General features: G+C 34.1%; 1 protein-coding gene across 3 annotated transcripts in view; it reads right to left on the reverse strand.

The window, feature by feature from the left end:
* Positions 1-20067, reverse strand: part of RSRC1 (arginine and serine rich coiled-coil 1) — a 444205-nt gene that overhangs the window by 235669 nt on the left and 188469 nt on the right. For all 3 annotated transcript variants that reach the window (XM_068979359.1, XM_068979344.1, XM_068979354.1), the window contains exon 5: positions 8684-8720. In XM_068979359.1, coding sequence (XP_068835460.1) covers positions 8684-8720 — 37 coding nt within the window. The remainder of the gene's footprint in view (positions 1-8683; positions 8721-20067) is intronic.

Here is a 20067-nt window from a genome sequence, read left to right on the forward strand (position 1 = left end):
TTCCACAAAACCACTGTGTCTTAAAAATGCAACAACAACCGACAGATTTTTCTCTGGAAGAGAGGAGACAGAGTAAGGGTAGGCTCAAGGTAGACTCAGAAAAAGGGCTCAAGTTCATGCTGTTTGGATGATCAGATAATATTTTTTAATCATTTACTTCAGAAATAATTTTTAATAAACTTGTAACCAATCAAAATGTTTCAGAGAAATGGATCACTGGCAAGATACTGCTTCTGACTGAAATGTGAGCTAGTTTCCAGATTTAGGACTTGTAAGAAATCATGATAGTAACATGATATTAACATTTAATCCATATTTAAAGGTATTTTAATTTGCATATATTCATAGGACACACTTATTTGTTAAAAGGAAATAGAGAAAAATTTATGGAATTGCTCTTTCAGAAAGAAGAAAAACTTCATGCATGCTGTTTTATCTCATAATCACAGTTTAAGGAAAGCATCTGTTTTAACACACACAATTACCCTAAACCTCAAATATATACTGGCTTAGGTGAAAAAAAAAAATTAAAATGCTGAGAGGAAAAGGATTTACTACATTGAAGTCTTTAAATAGTATATGAGGTAATAGATATTCTTCATCAGCATTTAACAAATATATACGGTGTATGAGTAACATAGGTTCATTGTGAGATAATTATGTTCTCAAACTCATTTAGACAAATGTCAAAAACGTTTACAAAACACAGTGGTGAAACATTAAAATAAGACAGGTATTTAAAAATATAACAGACAAAGGATGAGCAGGGTTCATAACCTCTGCTTTAGAAGAGGTTTCAAAATCTCTGCCTGCATCCTCAAAAGTATGATAATGTATTAACTGTATTTATGCTTCTGTTAAATAAAATTATTAAACTGTGAACTGAAATACAGCCATTTTATTTACAAGTTCTATGCAAAATAGCCTAAAACAGAGAGAAAAGGGCTTTTACTAGAATGTAGTACTATCGATGAGCAAGTAATAGCAATGGGCCTGCCTACATTTCTGGCAAGCAGCAACTACAGTCTACAAACCACTGATGGGCTGAACAAGCTATTAATGACAGTTGCTTTTCAACACTTAAAATGGCCAGACTGTGTTGCCTGACCACAAGGACAAGTAGGTCATCACTCTCAAATGTTATACAATATAAGAAGCATAAATGAGACCTCTGTGGGGAGAAAAAACCCACAGGTATGGCTCCAGAGTTCTTTTGCTATTCAACTATTAATAGAAAGCAAATCCCACTTAAAGTTGTAAATACTTATAACCCATTTTACTAAAAGATTTATCATCACTTATTTAACCTTCCACCTAGAGCTTAACAAGGTATTATTAGTTCTGGTGCCCAGCTCTAGCTCTGAAATATACAACTTAATATCCAGAACCCAAATAAAGAAAAAAAAAATTGGCCCTCTGCGACTCTCACAGAGTAGTAAGATGATGAAATTGTGGCCCTGTTTAAACCCATGGAGTGTCTGTCTCTCCCAATCATTCATAGGCTGCAGAATCATACTCATGACTATATGGGGGATACATCTAGATTTTTCATTTGATCCAAGGGCCTTGTTCCCTGCCCACTTGTCTTTCAAGTCAATGCCTTTCAATGTATTTTTCTTTCTGGTGTTTGCTGGACCAGCAGCATTAGCCTCATGTGGGAGCTTGCTAAATGTGGACTCTTAAGCCCCACCCCAGACCCAGAGTTTAAACAGTATCTACAGGAGATTCATATGCACATTAAAGATGGAGGGGCACTGACCTAGGCCATGTTCCCCGACTCCTACGTATCTCCAGTTATTTGACTTTTCAGGAAAGAGAACAAGGGAAGCTTTAGAAGTATCATACTGATCAAGATAATTCACTTCATTCTCTGCCCAAGGAGACATGGCACAGCAGTCCTTCTTTCAAGTCAGAAACAACCCCAAAACTATTCTGACCTTAAAAAAAAGTGACAATTTTTCATTTAGCTCAAACCAATATATTCAGATCTTAAGCCCTCTCCCAAGAGGAAAGGATAGCATTATTTGTATAGATTGCTAATAAAAAAAAAAACAAACAATAATAGCTATACTATAATCACATGACAAGATTTATCTCCTGTACTTTTATAATTGTAACAATAAAAATGTATGTTACTGTCAGCTACTTGACTGTATTAAAAACACTCTAAAAAGAAAATATTTTAACCTCCATTGAATATTTCAATAAGAGCTACAACTCACTATATTATCCAGAAGTTAAAAACATAAGAGGTAGAAAAATATGGAGTCAGCTACCTTTCATATAACAGAGAACTTAAGTCAATTGTCCACAGTTTAGGACATCATTAATAAAACAAATCAGAAGCAACATCACCACCTAATAACCATCCACCTCCACTCCTTCAACCCTACTATGTTAACAGATACATACTGGGGTCACATCAGAAAGTCTTTAATTTGTATATGATTTTTCATCAAATAAAAAGTACTATTTTCTTAAGTTCATTATAAAATCTAAGCATGACATTATAAGCAATGATTTTCTCTAAGTCGCTGAGTAGATATTCACACTGAACTCTGAGATGTTTTGTATTCAATTCTGCTGACCATTCTGAACACTCTAGGAGGATTGCAGGGGACTGCATAGGATTCAAGGGCTATTGAACACTGATTTCTGACATTTTTTATTATAAATGTCTCTTTTGAGGCAAAAGTTTTGTAAGACACCGCCCCTTGCCATTGCCCCTGATAACAGCTTTAATATATAAATGGAAATAAAAACAAAAATCATCCCCAGGAAAAAAAATGTGCAACACTAAAATGCCAAAATAGTGAACACAGGCCTAGAAGCTGGTGTTACCAGAGCACTAGCTAGAGCAAAGGGGCTTGAAAATGAGTGAAACCAGAAGAGGCAGCCTGAGGAAGCATTGCTTCTGGGAGAAAATCAGGTAAATAAAAAACATGGAAGAAAATAGTAAGAAACAAAGTGCTAAAGAGAAACAAGACATGCCAACCCCTTCCTCCTTGCCATCATCATCTGTTAGAGAATGATGCCTCAATATATTGTGGAAGGTCTTCCCTGGAGGCTCAGACAGTAAAGAGTACACTTACAATGCAGGAGACCTGGGTTCGATCCCTGGGTTGGCAAGATCCCCTGGAGGAGGGCATGGCAACCCACTTTACTATTCCTGCCTGGAGAATTCCATGGACAGAGGAGCCTGGTGGGCTACAGTCCATGGGGTCGCAAAGAGTTGGACATGATAAGCACAGTATATACTGCAGAAGAGGGGACCCTTAAACCAGGAGCCCTGTCTACAAAACATCTAGGATTTTTAAAGGGAAGGAAGGGAGGGAAACGAAGGGAAAGAAATCAAAATCACCCCGACATAGTAACCAGATTAAAACACTACAGTAGATGAAAATTCTTCCCTTAAAACCAGTTACAAAGCACAAAACTCATTTAGACAAATAATAGAAAGAAAACCTAGAATCAGATATTCAAAGAATAAAAACATAAATGTAAGGGGGAAATAGTTCAGATATGAAGGATACATTATAAGGTACACAAAAAAGAATAAATTTGAATGAAAACAATAAGAAATATTGAATTAAACCAGGAGAACAATTGAGAGAATTAAAAACAAAAATAAAATAAAAATCTGTAAAGGTAAAAATATAAGGCCGGTACCAGAGATATCTGGGATATCTGAATCTGGGAAAGATTGAAGGTGGGAGGAGAAGGGGACGACAGAGGATGAGATGGTTGGATGGCATCACCGACTCAGTGGACATGAGTTTGAGTAAACTCTGGGAATTGGTGATGGACAGTGAGGCCTGGCATGCTGCAGTCCATGGGGTCGCAAAGAGTCAGACACGACTGATCAACTGAACTGAACTTAACTAAACCAGAGATATCAAAAGCAAGATTCAAATATCTTGAATAATATTTCAAGAAAGTCAAAGAAAACTGTGAGCCAAGGATTTTATGTCCAATCCAAGTTGTCATTCAAGTGGCAAGACTCCAGAAAAACAGCTTGGAATGTGCAAGATCTTGGGGAATATTGTACATATGAGCCACAGCTAAACAGAGAAAGAAACATAGTAAATATAATGATATGCAAGTAATTATGGAGTAATTTCCAGCATATACTAATGAGTGAAAAGAGAAAATTACAGTAAAAATATATACAATATGCTTTTTATAAGAAAGAGGAAATGGGAATACATACAAATAAGCATATAGTTGCTGTTGCTCTTTAGTGGCTAAGCAGTGGCTGACTCTTTGGCAACCCTATGGACTGTAGCCCACCAAGCTCCTCTGTCCATGGGATTTTCTAGGCAAGAATACTTGAGTGGGTAGCCATTCCCTTCTCGAGGGGATCTTCCTGACCTGGGGATCAAACCGAGGACTCCCACATTGCAGGCTTATTCTTTACCATCTGAGTCACCAGGATATATTCTTAATCTTACGAAAAGCATAGGAAGTACAGACAAGAAATTAATAAAATTTGCTATCTACAAGAAATAGAGAATAGCTAGAAAGGAAGGGGGTAACACCTCTCTGAGAATACCACAGTATATAATATTTTGACTTCTGAAAACATGTTAACCTTATGGATATTCAAGCATAATTAAATCAACAAGAATGGGAACAAAGGCACCTAAAATTAAATATGAAGTGAAGTGAAGTGAAAGTCATTCAGTAGTGTCTGACTCTGCAACCGTATGAACTTTACAGTCCACGGAATTCTCCAGGCCAGAATACTGGAGTGGGTAGCCTTTTCCTTCCCCAGGGGATCTTCCCAACCGAAGGATCGAACCCAGGTTTCCCACATTGTAGGTGGATTCTTTACCAGCTGTGCCACCAGGGAAGCCCATAAATGGGAACAAATGAATGTGACTATATTTCAAATGATTAAACTACACTCAAGGGGAAAAAACTGCAAATAAATCTTGAAGTCTTTTAATTAAGTCGTTTTCAAAAGATACACTTGTAGTGATTTTGGAACTATTTTATGTATATTATATGATTGAGCAAATGGGTAAACATTTAGTGCTATAGGAGTCTGGATTCTCACTTTACATAAACACAAATATGAAATGGGGGAGAACAAGGAAGAACTCTATGGTTTGGATTGAAATTGGAGGCATCAGTATGACTTATATATTCTTAAAAATATCTATCTATGTACTAACTTCCCTCCCTCTATTTATCTGTCTAATCTAGGACTAAAAGTTCCTAGAAGTAAGAAAATTCCAGAGAAAATGAGCACATCACATGTCCAGACCTTGTCTCCTAAATACCATTCTCCTTTAAAATGAGATAGAGTAATCTGGAGAAATGGCTGATTCTGGGAGTGGGACAGGGAAGGTTTAAGATGACTCTGAAACATGTTTATCAGAAAAAGAGGACGTGCTTAGGGAAAAAAAAAAAAAAAAGAGTACGTTGAAAGGACCCAGAAATCATCTTGAAAGAGGACTCTCTGGACAAATCTGGCACAATCTGAATGACAAAGTAAATAAGAAAAGTAACTGATAATAATCTGTTCATGAGTCTTTGTTCACAGTAAAAAGAAAAGTAAAATAAGAAGGATGGGCTTTTCTTTAGAGTAGAATGCACATCCGTGCTCAGTCATGTCTGACTCTTAGAGACCCTCCAGACCGTAACCCATCAGGCTTCTCTGTACATGGGAATTCCCAGGCAAGAATACTGGGGGAGTGGGTTGCCAATTCCAATTCCAGGTGATCTTCCTGACCCAGGGATTGAACCCACATTTCCTGCATTGGCTGGTGGATTCTTTACTTACCACTGAGCAAACGTTTCATACACCTTCCTAGAAACATAAAACCTGGGACCTTATAGTAGAACGCTGGCTCCTAAATACAGGGGAGTAGTAAAGCTGGAAAAATCTCATTTTCTCAATCATCAGGCAAGAATTATCCATGGATCATGGGGCACCAACCTTCAAAGGCTGTGTTTAGAACTTTAAACAGACATAGTCTTTATGGGTGGTAGACAAGTTTGTGAGAAGATAAATAAAATGGTATTGGGGAGTATACTAAAATAAATTTAAGCCAAGAATGACACACTGGACAGTTCACAGGAAAAGGTGGCAACACAGATAGAAAGGAATAATGTAATAAAGACTGAATCAGGGCTTGAGAGATTGTGACAAATAAATGAATCAGCCCCTGAAGAGGTCCGAGGGAAACAAAGTCCATCCATCTTACTCTTCTCTCCATACATCCACACCTGCTTTCTCCCTTCCAGGGTTACAGATACTATATATATCAAGAAGAGCCCATAAACAGAGTACAGACAGTGCAACCATGTATGTGTCCTTGTGGTAAATATAACATACTTCATATCTCATTTTTCTTAACTATATTTAAATTTATACTGGATCTTACCCTCTCTCAGGACAATGCTAATTTTCTATGACAATTCAAGTAAATTTGGAAAGAAAAAGGCTGAAGAAGGCTACATAAATAGAAGAAACTAATTCTAAATGTGTGGGATGCTCTTCTCATTTTATTTTTACACTATATATTTTTTAAATCAATCTATTAGAATCTGTACTTCTAACTGTATTTGGCATACAGTCAATTCAAAGAAAGAGTACAAGGGCTAGAAGGCAAGGGCTATAAGTACTGTTCAGCAAACCTAAAGAGCCCAGAGTTGCTAGATTGACAGGTTTCCTTTGCACTTAATCAATGAATTCTTACATTTACTTCCTTTTAGACAGTTATAAAGAATATCATTAACTTTACTGAATATTATTAGTGTACAAAACAATACATATATGTATATATGTGATATTATGCTATGTATTCATAATGTTGTTAATAGTTCACAGCCAGTGGGTAAATTTTACAATGTTAAGCTACAGAGTTTGAATAACTGGGGTAAAATGCATTAAAATCATCTACTTCCACCACCTGTTATATTGATCCTGGCTCTCTAATCCCTAAAATGCATTATCTTTGAAATACATTTGATGTATATGACTCAGATAAAAATTAAATATAACTTAGAGAGTCAAGAATGGGAAATAATAATTTAACAAACCATTACTCCTGACTTAATACACGTGGCTATATTTCATCAAAGGTTTTAAAATACCTATAGTTGAAGAACTCTGTTTAGATGAAATCTTATTTTAAAAGTTTAAAAGTATATAAAATAACTAAAAATGGGCACTGTTCTGGCTAAAGTGGGCAGTGGAAGCCTGGTGTGCTATTTGCTATGGGGAGAAAACCTGGCAGCCCAGGGCAGTTAGAAAACCACTGCTGCACAAAATTACAAGTCAAGTATAAATGCAAGAGATTGTCACTGAAAATAAATTCATACTAGTAAGTATGAAAATGTATAAAATTTAAACAAAGGAAGAATCTAACTTGTTTACTGATGAATATGAATCACATAAATATAAAGTCTTTTTATTAAATAATAATTTACAAGAGATTGGCACTACATTAGCTGTTCTTCCTTGTTATAAGCTGCCAACTGATACTGGCATTAGATGTTTTAGATTAATATTTTTATTGTAATGTCCATTTGTATCTCCAAAATATGTGTTGTACTATTAAGTGAGAAATGAAGATTCAAGAAATAGTTTTTAATAATGAGAATAACAATGTTATTTATTTACTTCTAATCTGGAAATATATTCATAGTTCAATTTTTCTAACTTGGTTATTGTGTTCTGCTTTTAATAATCTGTAATTTTTAGCATGATTTAATCACTTTGAAAAGTCTAGATTTCCTCAGTTTCCTTTAGTTATTGAAGGAAAAACCAAAAATCCTTTCAACTCTAAAACTGCTATAAATAAAAATGGAGCTGCTCCTATTTGCTCTTGTGTGAGCAGAACAAAAAGCACATTAATAGTTAACAAAGCTACAATATGATACACGAATGAAGTCTTGCATGAAAAAACTACTTAGATTGTATTTACAAAAGAATCTCTATCATTAATTATTCAACATTTGGATCTGACCAGAAACCAGAGCATGACTTTATAATGCTCTGTTTAAATGAACTACTTAATGTTGTAATGAACACTCAATGTGGTGAGCTCAATGAATTTTGGACCTGGTATAATACAGCAGTTTTCCAACTTTTTGATCAATGGACAGATCTTAATGTTAAGTCAGTTGGAATTTCACTTGTGCTTTAAAAATGTTTACTGAAACCAAAAATTTTGCATCTCAATTATTTTATATTCTAAAACTGAATGTAGTTTAAACCAATGCATTATTCATAAAGCAAAGACATTAGGAAAAACAAAGCTGTGCACTTCTTTCAAAGCTGTTAAATTGCTAAAACATACCACATTTATGCATGCAATATTTGATTGTTTTTTTCTTAAAACACAAGCTTGTTTTTGTCAGATCAAGATATGCCAAAAATTCTACACCAAACATTTTTGTTTATAATTAAAGCAATCATCAATCCAAGGATTGTCATCCATTTTATTTCATCTCTACATCAGAAAAAAAAAGTAATTTAAAAAAATTTTAATTCCCTTGAAATGATAAGATAAATGAAAATGTAAGTGCCTTCACATAATAACAGTAAGCTGACCCTTTGGGAAATGGTTGACTTTCTCAATACAAGGTATTCAAAGCTCATTCAAAAGTGTTCATTTAGAATGCAGATATCAAAGATGATGCAAATGTTCAAGAGAAAATTAGAACTTACCAGATGTTCTAATCCAGCTTTGATGTTTCCAGATTCCCTAAAATAGAAGAATAAAAGTTTAAAATAGTTGTTAAACCCTCGTCTCCTATAATTTATGTTTACCTCAAAAATATTGTACAAACCCCTATAATTTTTTCAAATATCTTTCCTAATGTTCATAACAACCCCATTTTTAAGGACAGAACAATTTCCTTAGGAACAGATAATTTATTTATATCTAATAGTAGTATTAACACTAAAATTTATATTCATCTAGTAAAATGTTTCAGATTTTTCAGTCAGCGGAGAACAACAAAAAAAATCAAATTTATTATCATTTTACTATTTGTACACTATCTTTCTTTTATATTAGCTTTTTCATTTGAGTTTATTTTTTTAACATTTATTACAAAAATGTTCAAACATACAGATTCTATCAACCATCTAGATTTGACATTTTATCTACCATCTACAATTGACATTTTACTATATTTGCTTTATCAAATGCCCATCCATCAATAGGTGTATTTTTATACAAAGAATGTGCACAAAAATAATATTTATCAGTGTATAGCTAAGACACTAAATCTTAAATTTTTTCCTACCATTAATTTTATCAACTTAGTGCCTACTATAAATCAGAACCTAAAATTATATTGAAAAATTAATCACCAATGAAAACACAAACATCAAATATCACAATATATATTTTAAGTATTTAATTTCTTGCCTTTCACTAAAAAAAAAAGAAAGAGACCTGATGAGACAAAATACAAATAACTGTACAAGTAGCAAAGATAATTTAAATATACATTTGGTGGAATATGGAAATAGTTGGATGTTTTTTCCTGATTTCAGTTAATGCTAATTTATTAGTAAGAAATGGACTTTCCCCATTTTCACTCTGATCAAGCAGTATTTTAATTCCATTATTAAGACCACACCTTACTTGCTTTAACACAAAATTATACTTCTACCACAATGCAGAAAATAATTATGGAACATCTGACAACAGTGTTGCATTCATGATGTTTAATCTTTTCTCCACACCTATTTTTCTCTGTAGGGCTCCCAATGTTATTTCTTTTCTCTTTATTTGGTCTCCAATTTTTTTTTTTTTTTGCCAAAAATATATTTACTTCTGTTTCCTTTGTCTTGTTATATAATCTTTTTTCAATTTCCCTATCTTTTCCTTTTGGATCAACTGCTTTAAAACTATACTAGTGGTTTCCAATGTTTCCTCTCACTGCCCAGTCTGGCATCTTGGGAATAAACTCCACTGTCTACTGATTACTACTCCTCTTTAGCCATTCTCTTTTCTGCTTCTGACAATGCTATATAATCAACATTTTAAAATTTAAGGATTTCTGAAACTCATTCTCTGGATACAGTTCTAATGTCAAATGACAGAAATAGATTGCAATAAGGCATGTCATAGCAGGCCAGTAACTACATAATTATTTTTACCTTTATTATTATAAGATTAATATATTTACTAGAGCTGAAAGTCTGATGAATTTTTAAGTGTTCACAGGGAAGTTTTCATATAACTTGTGTAGTTTAAAATTTAAACAAAAATAATAATACACACAGTAAAACATCTGACAGTGTAATATGTGTGTGTGTGTGTGTGTATACATACTACAACAAAATTAAATCTTCCTATCACTCACCCCTAGTTCTCAATCACTGATATTAGCTATTTATTTGTCCTTCCAAAGACAGTCTCTGCATATGTGTGCATACTTCTGTGTGTGTCTGTGTGCTTCTCTTTTTCTCTTTTCAACCTGAACAGAAGCATACTATACACATTGCTTTGTTCCTGAACTCAGCAATCTATGTTAGAGTGAAGTATATTTATACTATATAATTCACATCTACTTTATTTTTCCCCATGGGTACATTGTCACACCATGGTTCTTACTGGAAAATAATGCAGTATAAGAGAACAAAAATGCTCAGATTCAAAGTAGAAGTCCATAATTTATTATCTGAAACCACTGAGGCTAGACATGTTTCATCAGAATATTTTGGAATTTTTTGGTACTCTGTTTTGGTATAAGGATATGCTTTACACTCATTGGATTTATGGATGTTTTATCTACTATTTGAAATGTTCAAAAGGATCCGCTATACTAAATTTTTAACTGGTATTTATGTTTCAGCCAGTTTAATCAAACTTGGCATTGTTTATATATTCAAATTTTTTTCAATATTTTGTTGAATGAGTTTAATAAATTGAGCACTAAAGTTTAAAAACAAAATAAGAAAAACAAACAAACAAAAAATATTTTGGGTTTTAAGGAAAGTAATAAGGTACATATGGTGTATGTCATAAAACACTGACAGCAATACTTGAAGCAGCATCTCATCATCATACATATTAATAATTCTGAAAGAAAAATATGAATGTCCACACAAAATGGGATAAACAAAGACGATAAACAGCTTCATTGTTTTGCTGTCCACTGACTTTATCACAAACTTAGGGAACAAATCTCAGTTTTCAGAGTTATTTGCATTTTGGAATCAAGGATAAGAAACTATTCTTTAAAAAAGAAAGAAAGATTGGCTGGCTATTGTTTCATTATGTTTCCAAGGAATTCTTTAAATTAAATGATTTTAGGAAATACACATTCTGAATGACACGCCTGAAAGAAAACTAAGCATCTTCCTTGACACATGTCCCTTTCCTTCGCTACCAAATATAAACAAATAGAATCAACCACAAGGTCTTGGCTATCCAACATCCTTAATTATCACGTAGTATTAACCACTTCTTTCTATCTTCACAACTATGTCTTATTTTAGGCCATCATCTTTTCTCTCTCAGATTATTGAAAAGCTTCTTAATGGGTCTCAATGACCCCTGGCTTGCCCTATGTCAATTCCTTCTCCGTAAGAGAGTAAGATCTTTGTAAAATTAAGCTTGATCATGTCAATTATCTTCTTAAAATCCATGGCATACTACTATTCCCTCTGTTATTGTCAAAGCTATACCATATGGAAAGTGGTAGCAAATACCATAACAGACTACATACAACCTAAACAAAATCTCCTATGGAGAAACCTTTTTTTCTCACAAATGACGTAATGAACTCTTTCCATGCATTCACATCACAAAATTCCCATACTTTAGACTGTAGCCCACCAGGCTCCTCTGTCCATGGAATTTTTCAGGCAAGAATACTAGAGTGGGTTGCCATTTCCCACTCGAGGGAATCTTCCCAACCCAGTGATCAAACCCACATCTCTTCCAACTCCTGCATTGGTGGGCAGATTCTTTATCACTGCACCACCTGGGAAGCCCCCTGGGTAGATCTACCCAGCCCCATAACACTCAAAGAACCAAGATAACTGCAACAGTGATGGGTTGTTTGGGAGAACAGTATTGGGAGTTTTGTGTATGTGTGTGGTGGATAATGGGTGATTGTTTTGCTTTGCTTTGTTTTGTTTTTTAAAAAGCAGGAGGACACTAAGGGGAAAAAGTGGTTGATTGAGGCCACAGTAGAACAATTAATCTGGATAAGCACAAGCTAGAGCCTAGACTTTTACCCCTACCCTTAGATTAAAATTACTAGCCAAAGTAGCTGAATGTTACAAGGAAATAAAAGAGAAATCCACAAGGCAAATTTTTAAGAACTCTGAGGTGTTCTTAAAAATAACAATAACAACAAAGAAAGTAACTTCATCCAGAGAAAACAGACTGAGCAAGAATATAAGTATAATAACATATTCAAAGACAGGGGAAGATTTTTAGAAATTAAATATGAAAAATGGTTATAAAAAATAATCAATATGCTGCTACTGCTGCTAAGTCACTTCAGTCATGTCCGAATCTGTGCGACCCCATAGATGGCAGCCTACCAGGCTCCGCCCCTGGGATTCTCCAGGCAAGAACACTGGAGTGGGTTGCCATTTCCTTCTCCAATGTATGAAAGTGAAAAGTGAAAGTGAAGTCGCTTAGTCATGTCCGACTCTTCGTGATCCCATGGACTGCAGCCTTCCAGGCTCCTCCGTCCATGGGATTTTCCAGGCAAGAGTACTGGAGTGGGGTGCCATTGCCTTCTCTGAATCAATATGAGATAATGAGTATTAGAAATACAATAGTTTGAAATAAGCAACCCAGAGGATGAACTGAAAGCACAATAACTACAGACCAAGTATGAATTAGTGAGCTAGAACACAGAAAGAACTCTCCTAGAAGGCCATAGGAAAGGTATGAAAGAACATACAAGAGATAAAATTAAGAACAGGAGTAGAAGTATGAACATCTATATAATAAGAATCCTAGAAGGAAAGCAAAGACAAAATAAAAGGGAATAAATATTTGAAGAAACAGTGACACAAATTTCCTAGATATAGAAATACTCAAATCTTAGACTGAAAGGGTACATACAGCAGTGAATAGGAGAATTAAAGAAAAATCACAGCAAAGTATTACATAAAGATAATTAAGCCTATACTATTATAGATCAAGAGAAAAGTTTAAAAGTTTCCAGAAAGAAAAAGCACACTCCTCTAAAAGATTAGCACTGACATCAGATTACTTAACACTAATGCTAGACAGCGGAGTGTAAGTTTCCAAGAGAAAGTGAATAAAAAAGCTGTGAACCTAGAATTAATATTCAACAAATAAACTATTATTTAAATTAAAGGAAAAATAAAGAAATATTCAGCATACAAAATCTTAGGAAATTCACCACACAAAGATATTATATGAAAAAAGTTCTGAGGAAGAGAAAAAAATTCAGGAAGAAGCAAGCAAGCAAAATAAAGCAAGTAGAGCCTGGCATGGAACATAGTAATTACTGTAATATTAAGTAATCAGTGACTAAAAAGAAAATTAAAGAAAGGCAATCATAACAAAAATACCAGAGAAGATTCTTAGATTGGGTATGAAACAAATCTAGGGATGTGTGATTTACAAGAGACACATAGGACAAAAAGGATTCAGAATGGTTTCTAAAAGAGATATAACCAGGCAAACACAAACCAAAAGAAAGCTGGGTTAGTGACTTTAATGACAAAATACATTTAAGCCACTTTGTGGCACACTTGGTAAAGAATCCACCCGCAGTGCAGGAGTCCACCTGCAGTGAGGAGACCTGGATTCGAGTCCTAGGTTGGGAAGCTCCCCTAGAGAAGGAAATGACAACCCACTCCAATATTCTTGCCTGGGAAATCCCATGGACAGAGGAGCCTCACAGGCTACAGTCCATGGGGTTGCAAGAGCTGGACAGAACTTAGCACCTAAACCACCACCCCTCCATATATGTATACATATATTTGATATGTATATATTTTGCTATATACATATGTTGATATGTATATATTCTGCTATATACATATATTGATATGTATATATTTTGCTATATACCTGTGTATATACATAAACACACACACTGAAGAAGGCCATTCTCTTCAAGTAAAGAATATAACAGATCAAGTGACAGTGAAAGTGAATGTTGCTCAGTCGTGTCTGACTCTTTGCAACCCCATAGACTGTACAGTCCATGGAATTCTCCAGGCCAGAATACTGGAGTGGGTAGCCTTTCCCTTCTCCAGAGGATCTTCTCAAACCAGGGATTGAACCTAGGTTTCCAGCATTGCAGGCAGATTCTTTACCAGCTGAGCCACCAGGGAAGCTCAAGAATAATGGAGTGGGTAGCCTAACTCTCCTCCAGTGGATCTTCCCAACCAAGGAATCAGACTGGGGTCTCCTGCATCACAGGCAGATTCTTTACCAGCTGAGCTACCAGGCAAGCCCCATAACAGAACAAGACATTTTCATCTATATCTAGAAGGTGTGCATATTTGTAAAGCTTAATATGTATCATAGCTTGGGACACCGAAGTTTCAACAAATTCTTCATGAAAATCAGTTTTGTTTAGTCTTACTTTGGGCAGAAAGACAAGGAAGGGTGGCCATCTCAAAATAACACATATAAACTATCATGAGTACATAAATACTACATAAGAGAGCATGATGTATAACACCGGTTCTAAAAGTAAAATATTTTAAATCTAAGTTCTACAACAAAACAGTTGAATGAGCTTGGGTAATAATCCAACTTCTCTGAAGCTCAAATGGTTCACCTATGATGTACAGATTTTTTAACTCTTGTTTTACCTAACACATAGGGTGGCTGTGAAAAAATAAGCAAGATAAAATATATGAAAGTACACTATATATTGTAATATGCTATATAAATCTGTTATTGGATAGATATTTTAACACAAAAGTCTTTAAGAGTGGTTCCAAAAGGCTAAAACAAATTTTTTTTTTTTAGAAAGAGAGATAAGATTCAAGACATTGACAGAAGGATCTTGCAACAAATGGTATAAAGCCTGTCCTCTTTAGTGGTCTGTCTCTTGGGTTGTCCCTGTCATGACTTCATCAATATTTGTGCAACTCCTTTTGCCCTGTGCTGAAAGCAGACTTAATTCAATTATAGGTTTCAAAACTGATAAAATGGTCCTGAAGTGGAAAATGGGAAGAGATTATTGGCAAATGAATAAAGATTTGTATCGAACTAACACACAGGAGTACAGCAGGTCTTTTTTTAATCATTCCCTGTCTTAAATCTTCTGGGAACCATGAGTTTCCCTTCCCCTCATGCAGCACATCGATTTCTGAATTAGACTGCAATATTAAATAATTAATATACTTGCCATGATTGATGTTTTGCATTAGTTGAATATTAGGTTATCAATCAAAATCCACTTGGTTTAATGTAATAATATTGAAAAAGTGTCACGGGCTGTTCATCCAATTTGTAGTTGAGGCAGCACAGATAGTTATGTTGGCATAACACAAGGCTTTAAAGCAGGAAATGCAGTGGCTCAACATGTATGAGGCAGACATCTTGAAACTAACTGGGACAGGCTGAGGTTGTCCTAAATAAACCTTGTGACACTTGTCAGTGTTGATGTTAGGTCTCCTTCCAATAAGATGATGCCACGTATCAATCACACTATGGCAGACAAGAATAAAATTAAAATAAAGTTAATGATTTACCTTTGTGGTAAACAGATTTCATTATTCTGCCAAAGAAAGCATGCTCTAAGTCTAGAAATTCTTGCTATTATACAGCTTATCCTCTTAAGAAATTTCTAAACAAACAGACTGACTGTTTAGATCTCGTCTTACTAGGAAGGGATCAACACTTTTTAAAAAATGTGAGAACAAATTACACCAAAATGATCATTCGGGTTTTAAAATGGTCTAAGGGAATCTGGTCAAGCAGCCAAAATTAATAATAGTATTTATTTTAAAAAAACAACATTCCATTTGATGATGATATTCTCCTTTGCTTTCAATATTTTGCATCAAAACTGTAAACTACAAACCTGGAGAAACATTTTTAATCACTTGCTTCTCCTAGTAAATTTAACTCATCACTATTAAATCAATCTAAAATCTATTATGAATTGACTTATAAAAGCAATAGTTTATAATAAATTAAACGAAAGACATCCAAAAGAAAAGTAACTGCTTGGGTGGGAAGTAGAAAAGTAACAAAATAAAATATAAACCAGAACCATTTCAGAAAGCAAGCCAAAAATCAGTGAGCATCTATTACAAAATAGAAACTATAATACATGTAACTAAATAAACAGCATTAAAGTCTCATTTCATTCACCAAGAAATACAAGATTAAATGTATTTATAATCAGTAATGTACATGTATTAACCCACATAAAATATGCATATATACAATAATTGTAAAAAACAGTTTAACTTAAGTAATAAGGTTTTTATAGGTTTTTTGGTCGTGTACTAAGCATATTATCCACTTTTAAAAGATTATTATGCTGCAGTTTTCTACAGCTATAAGAAATAAGATCACAGGTAATTTTGTACTCTCACATAAACCAAAAATCTGTATGAGCTGGGTTTTTTTTTTCTTTTTATAATGGCAGTAAAGGTTTTTAAAAGCCTGAGTTATAAGTTATAAATATATCTACACCTCCTATCTCAAATAATAATTAACAACCTTTTTTACATGTATAAGACCTTTTCTGTTAGTATCAAATGTTATTAATGAAAAATCTGGTAATATTATAAATTTAAGAAAAACCTGGGTTCAAAATCCAACTCTACTACTTAACTAAATAACTTTGTCAGGATATATATCTTCTCTAATTTGCCATTCTTAAACTCATATAAAGGATTGAAGATAATAATTACTGGTTCAGTATGACAGATTAATGGACTGCATTTCACTTTCAAAATCAAGAAACATTTTTATAGATGTTACCTTTTTTAATCACTGTAAAATCTATTTCAATTGTTAATACTTACAAATGAAAGGCAGTCTACTTTTCAAATAAATACACAAAAAGAGCTTGGCCCAATGGACATCATCCAATAAAAGTGTCATCTATATCTTGACATAAGAAGTACATTCTTCTATCCTGATCTCTGAATGGAAGCAGAATTTAAAAGTACACTGAAAAAAGTAGGCAGAAATAATTTCTTAATAACCTAATTTTTTAAGTATTTTTAACCCCAGTAACAAAAATACAGAATATCACCAAGTTCCAAGAAGATCTTCCTGAAATTCTCAGAAAATTCTTAGTACTTTTCTCCTGATTGGAAAATACCTTGCAAATTAGTGGATCTAAGTATATATATTTTATATATAGGAGAAGGAAATGGCAACCCACTCCAGTATTCTTGCCTGGAAAATCCCAGGGAGGGAGGAACCTGGTAGGTTACACTCCATGGGGTCACAAAGAGTCGGACATGACTGAGCAACTTCACTTTCACTTTTCACTTTCACTTTTTCAAATATATATTCTTAGGTGACCAGATTGCATAATGGTTGTTTTCAGACATTTGTATTTTACAAGTAGTTGTTGATCTGGCCGATTATTATTTACAATAAATTTTGCTCTAGAGTTTATAAATCATTCACACAGACAAGTGTACTATGGTTACTGAATTTTATGTGTACTATTTTCTTTTTTAAATTATTTAATTAGTTTCACAAATATTACTGAGCATCCATTATATCAGGACAAGTTTAAAGTAAACATATTAAACAGCTGAGGACTTAGGACACACACACATACAGTTTATTCCAATAGGAAGCTGTAACACTTAAGTTGGTACATATTGTAAGTTACATTCATTCAGGTAAACAGTTTTGGGACGTCACAAAAAGGCCTACATGAGAAAGAAAAGAGGTTTAATATTTTCCAAGCTATTCTCTAAACAACAGTCTCAGATGAAGAAAAACTAAGAGAATTCATCACAAGTAGATCTGATATTTAAAAAAACTGCTTAAAAAAGTGTTTCAGACCAAGGGAAATTATACTAGAAAAAGAACTGAACATTGAGAATGAAGCAAGAGCAACTGAAATAATTTACTGAGTACCCTCATACTTTTCTTACGCTCCATGATAAATTCTAAGTGGATAATAAAAACAATAACAACAAAATAAACATTATCAACGAAAAGTATCTTGGATGTTTAATCCATAATGTCAAACCTAGGTGAATACATGAAATAGTTAACATCTAAGCCAGGCAAGGAAAATGCATGTGAACATGCTACCTATGTGCTATTTCCACATGCAGGCCTAAGGCTCCTAATGAGTGGCAATCCTCTTTCCCACTGAAACCAGATGTAGTTGAAGAATCATTCTTAACACTGTGCTCTAAGGAGTCACTGCCAATTGTCTGCAGTGAGCAAGTGAGACGCAACTTGTTTGCCACCACTCCCTTCAATCCATGTGCTTGACCTGGTTCAAGAGAAATTTAAAACAAGAAAACAGTCATGTGTGTTAGAGGGTTGGGAAATATTTCAAAGACAAGGGGTAATTTTAGCAGGATCCTGAAGGATTAATTTCATTTGAGCAAAGTGGGTAAGCAGAAAAGAGGCAGGAAAAGCAAGCCCAAAGGTCCCACGTGATCTGTTAGAGGTCAAGTAAGGAGAATAGCCTGCCCAGAATAGATGCAGGTTAAAAGGTTATATATTTCTTTTCATCTTTAATTTTAAGTAATTTTTACATGTAAGTTTTCAAGGGTATCATGTGCAATTGTGCGTGTTGCTCATTATGTGGGAGGAAAAAAAGAAAAACCAAATGGGGCAGTAGAAGCTAAAGGCTATGTGCCCCGGCCAAGCAGAGCATTCTGCTGTGGTACTGCATTCATCAGAAAGGACGGCTTTTCCGATTAAGCTCAAAGGTGCCATATGGACTAGCAGTCCCACAAATAACAATGATTATTATACAGAAATTCAAAATCACAGCTGCTTCTAATGAAGAAGAAAATAAAAATCACCTGACATCCTACCAACCAAGATAATACCTCAAACATGTTTTAGTTTTTCCCTCCCTTCTTATGTAAGCAAACAAATACACTTATTTTCTTACAAGTATGGAATAGTCATTGATTTATTATGTACTTACATAGCTTAAATTTTTTCATCACTTAATTATATACTACAGTTAAACAGCTCTTGAAGAATCAATAAATGTTTACATATAATATTTTTACTGTTTACATACTATTCTGTTCATAAAAATACAACAGGTTAACATATCCATTACTCTTAGAAACTTGCATTGTTTCTGATTTCTAATTCTAAATAAAATGAGGGTGTAAAAAAAGGATAATTGATCATGAGATTTAAAAATTATTTATTAATTTTATGTTATTTCTCTTGCAGGACTAGGGTAAGTAATTTATAAAAGGACAAATAAATCAGTATATTTCACCTCTAGTACTTAAGCCTAAATAAATTTATCTACTATATTTGTTAAATATTAATTTATATTTAAATATAGTTATCATGTATAATAAATACAATTAAATAAAATTTCTACTTTCAAGAAAGTTCATTATTATAAACTAATGTTCCAAAAGCTTCCTAAAAGCAATATCTACCTATATGTGTAAACAGTAAACAATTCTAAATAGAAGATAACAAACACATATAAGTACTGGCTCCAAAATCACTGCAGATGGTGACTGCAGCCATGAAATTAAAAGACGCTTACTCCTTGGAAGAAAAGTTATGACCAACCTAGAGAGCATATTCAAAAGCAGAGAAATTACTTTGCCAACAAAGGTCCGTCTAGCCAAGGCTATGGTTTTTCCAGTAGTCATGTATGGATGTGAGAGTTGGACTGTGAAGAAAGCTGAGCGCCAAAGAAGTGATTCTTTCAAACTGTGGTGTTGGAGAAGACTTTTGAGAGTCCCTTGGACTGCAAGGAGATCCAACCAGTCCATTCTAAAGTAGATCAGTCCTGAGTGTTCATTGGAAGGACTGATGCTAAAGCTGAAACTCCAATACTTTGGCCACCTCATGTGAAGAGTTGACTCATTGGAAAAGACTCTGATGCAGGGATGGATTGGGGGCAGGAGGAGAAGGGGACGACAGAGGATGAGAT

This window comes from Capricornis sumatraensis, chromosome 1, assembly GCF_032405125.1.
Source record: "Capricornis sumatraensis isolate serow.1 chromosome 1, serow.2, whole genome shotgun sequence".
Taxonomy (NCBI): Eukaryota; Metazoa; Chordata; class Mammalia; order Artiodactyla; family Bovidae; genus Capricornis; species Capricornis sumatraensis.